The sequence below is a fragment of the Penaeus vannamei genome, chromosome 29 (assembly GCF_042767895.1).
Source record: "Penaeus vannamei isolate JL-2024 chromosome 29, ASM4276789v1, whole genome shotgun sequence".
In the NCBI taxonomy this organism is placed as follows: Eukaryota; Metazoa; Arthropoda; class Malacostraca; order Decapoda; family Penaeidae; genus Penaeus; species Penaeus vannamei.
This window is the reverse complement of record NC_091577.1, coordinates 24,382,987-24,385,486: the sequence shown is the minus strand read 5'-3', so window position 1 is coordinate 24,385,486 and position 2,500 is coordinate 24,382,987. Positions and strand designations below refer to the sequence as shown.

General features: G+C 41.1%; 1 protein-coding gene across 5 annotated transcripts in view; it reads right to left on the bottom strand.

Moving 5' to 3' along the window:
* The window catches only part of LOC113802177 (failed axon connections homolog), a 5,050-nt gene that overhangs the window by 1,606 nt on the left and 944 nt on the right, over nt 1-2,500 (bottom strand). For all 5 annotated transcript variants that reach the window (XM_070142545.1, XM_027352703.2, XM_070142546.1 and 2 more), the window contains exons 3-5: nt 994-1,126; nt 595-785; nt 1-13 (exon numbers count right to left, since the gene is read on the bottom strand). The exon at nt 1-13 is cut by the window's left edge and continues 196 nt beyond it. In XM_070142545.1, the coding sequence (XP_069998646.1) occupies nt 1-13; nt 595-785; nt 994-1,126 (337 nt within the window). The remainder of the gene's footprint in view (nt 14-594; nt 786-993; nt 1,127-2,500) is intronic.

Below are 2,500 nucleotides of genomic sequence, written 5' to 3'. Positions count from 1 at the left end.
GACGCGCAGGCCCCTGGGAGCGGAGGGGAGGCCGGGCGAGGGATCGGGGAGTGGAGGGGAAGGTGGGGGAGGAGGGTGGCGGGTTAAAGGGATGGGGAGTGGAAAGAGGAGTCAATGGGACAAAGAGTTTATTAGTAGTAGGGAGTACTATGGTTAGTACGATGCATATGATTGGTTTAATGACCGTAAGAATTATGGATTCTAATTAGAAGTGAAAGAATAAGTTCCAAGAACATTCTGATGATTAGTTACTGGTGTGGCAGTCACTATATACTTACAGAAAGACGAATGTAATTTCTTTGTAGTATCACTTTCTATGATTATCATGCGATATTATCGTTCAATATTACTGAAAAAAACGTAGATATATCGCGCCGCAATGATTTGTAAATTCACATTCTCCATGATTTCATTCCTGTTATAGTAACTATATATATTTTCCATGTGGTTGATGGTTGCATAAACGGAATGTTTTGTGCCACACATCAATAAAGAAAAAAACAATCCGACTGTAGTGGACGGATCTACTGTGTTTATAAAAATCAGATAAAGAATTAGGCAAGACCACACACTGTCCCCCCAGACATCGCATACCAGATGAGGTGCTCGTCGACCATCACTGTCAGCGCTCTCGCAACCGCCTGCTGCTCGACAGTAAGGTTGTCGGTGAGTTCGTAGCGGCGCGCGAGTTCCTGCATCACGAGCTGGGAATCCGTGAGTTCCTCGCCGTTGAGAGTGATCCAGGGGGTCTTCCCCTTCGGCCCAAAAGGCTCCTCGAAGTCCACCTACAAAAATGGGGGAAGTATAAGCGATATATTTCTTATCCACTGAAGTATTAGGTCCAAACTCTTACACAAAAGACGTATCTCTTTTGTGCAATGATGTATGAAAGAATTATCTATGTACTTCCATGTTCATATAAAAGTGCCTACAAAATCGGTAAATTCTATACAATATTTTACATATAGACCTACATGCCGCCTACCAACGGACCTTATAGGGTATCTTCGCCAGCCGCAGGAAGGTCTCCAGTTTGATGGCGAAGGGAGACATGTTGGGAGCAAAGCGGCCGCGGGGAGAGATGTGCAGGACGACCACATCGCGGCCGAGGGAGCCCCAAGCGAACCTGGAAAGACAGGAGAGAAATCTTCTGTTATCATGATATATTTTATATACGACAGAAATATCTAACTGAATGTGTGTATGTGTTTGCATATATATACATACATGCATACATACAAACATGCGTGAATATATATACATATATATACATAATCAATCTATTCATGTTTCTATTTAGAAAGAAATTGTTATACTAAAATACTTTTTTTAAATATCTGTATATATTTAAGGACCAGCCATCGCAGTACGAATCCGACCTAGTATTGTTTCCTTTCCATAACAGGTCATCATTTACTAACCACGTTGCTACCTCGCGATGGTTCGGATGACCCCCACTTGGGCTGACCTCTAGATTTCAGTGATAGAGAATTATTACAGATAACACATGATTTATCAGTTCCCATATATCTCTATGGCTGTCTGGTTCTTTTTTCTCCTGCTTCTTTCTCTTTCTCTCTCTATTTCTCCTTATCTATCTGCCTATTTATCTATCTCTATCTCTATTTTTTCTTTCTTTTTTCTTTGTGTCTATGTCTGTCTGCTTTTCTGTCTGTCTCTGCCCTTCTTAATCTCTCTCTCTCTCTCTCTCTGCCTCTTTTTTTCTCTCTCCCTCTTTTTTTTCTCTCCCTCTTTTTTCTCTCTCCCTCTTTCCCTCTCGTCCTATTTCTTTTCTCCCTCTCTCTCTCTCTCTCTCTCTCTCTCTCTCTCTCTCTCGTTTCTCACTTTTTCTCTCCCTCTCTCCCCCCCTCTCTATCTCTCTCTCTCCCCCCTCCCCCCTCTCTCTCTCCCTCCCCCCCCCCTCTCTCTCTCTCTCTCTCTCTCTCTCTCTCTCTCTCTCTCTCTCTCTCTCTCTCTCTCTCTCTCTCTCTCTCTCTCTCTCTCTCCCTCTCTCTCTCTCTCTCTCTCTCTCTCTATTTGTCTATGTCTGTCTGTCTGCCTTTGTCTGTCTCTGTCCTTCTTAATCTCTATCTATCTATCTATCTCAGTATTTTACACAGACACAGACACAACACACACCCTTATGCATTTTATCGAAGTTTATGATAAAGTTTCCCAAAATAGCTCTCCGTGTTACAGCTATCTCTCATTTTTTCTATTGTATCTCAACAATTCATTTAGCTATAAATTATTACATCTTAGGTTATTTGTATTATATTATGCAACTTATAATGTAATCAAAGTTGAAAGAATATCATATATGCAAAATTTGCACTGTCTGACTTCCTTGGCAAATAAACCTTAAATCATAAGTAACTTCACATACACACACAAAATGATGCTAACGTAAAAGCAAGAGAGCTAGTAAGTAAATATATGGACACATACACATGCACATGAAAAATGGGATTTCGTGTTTGTGTATCTATCTATCTATCTA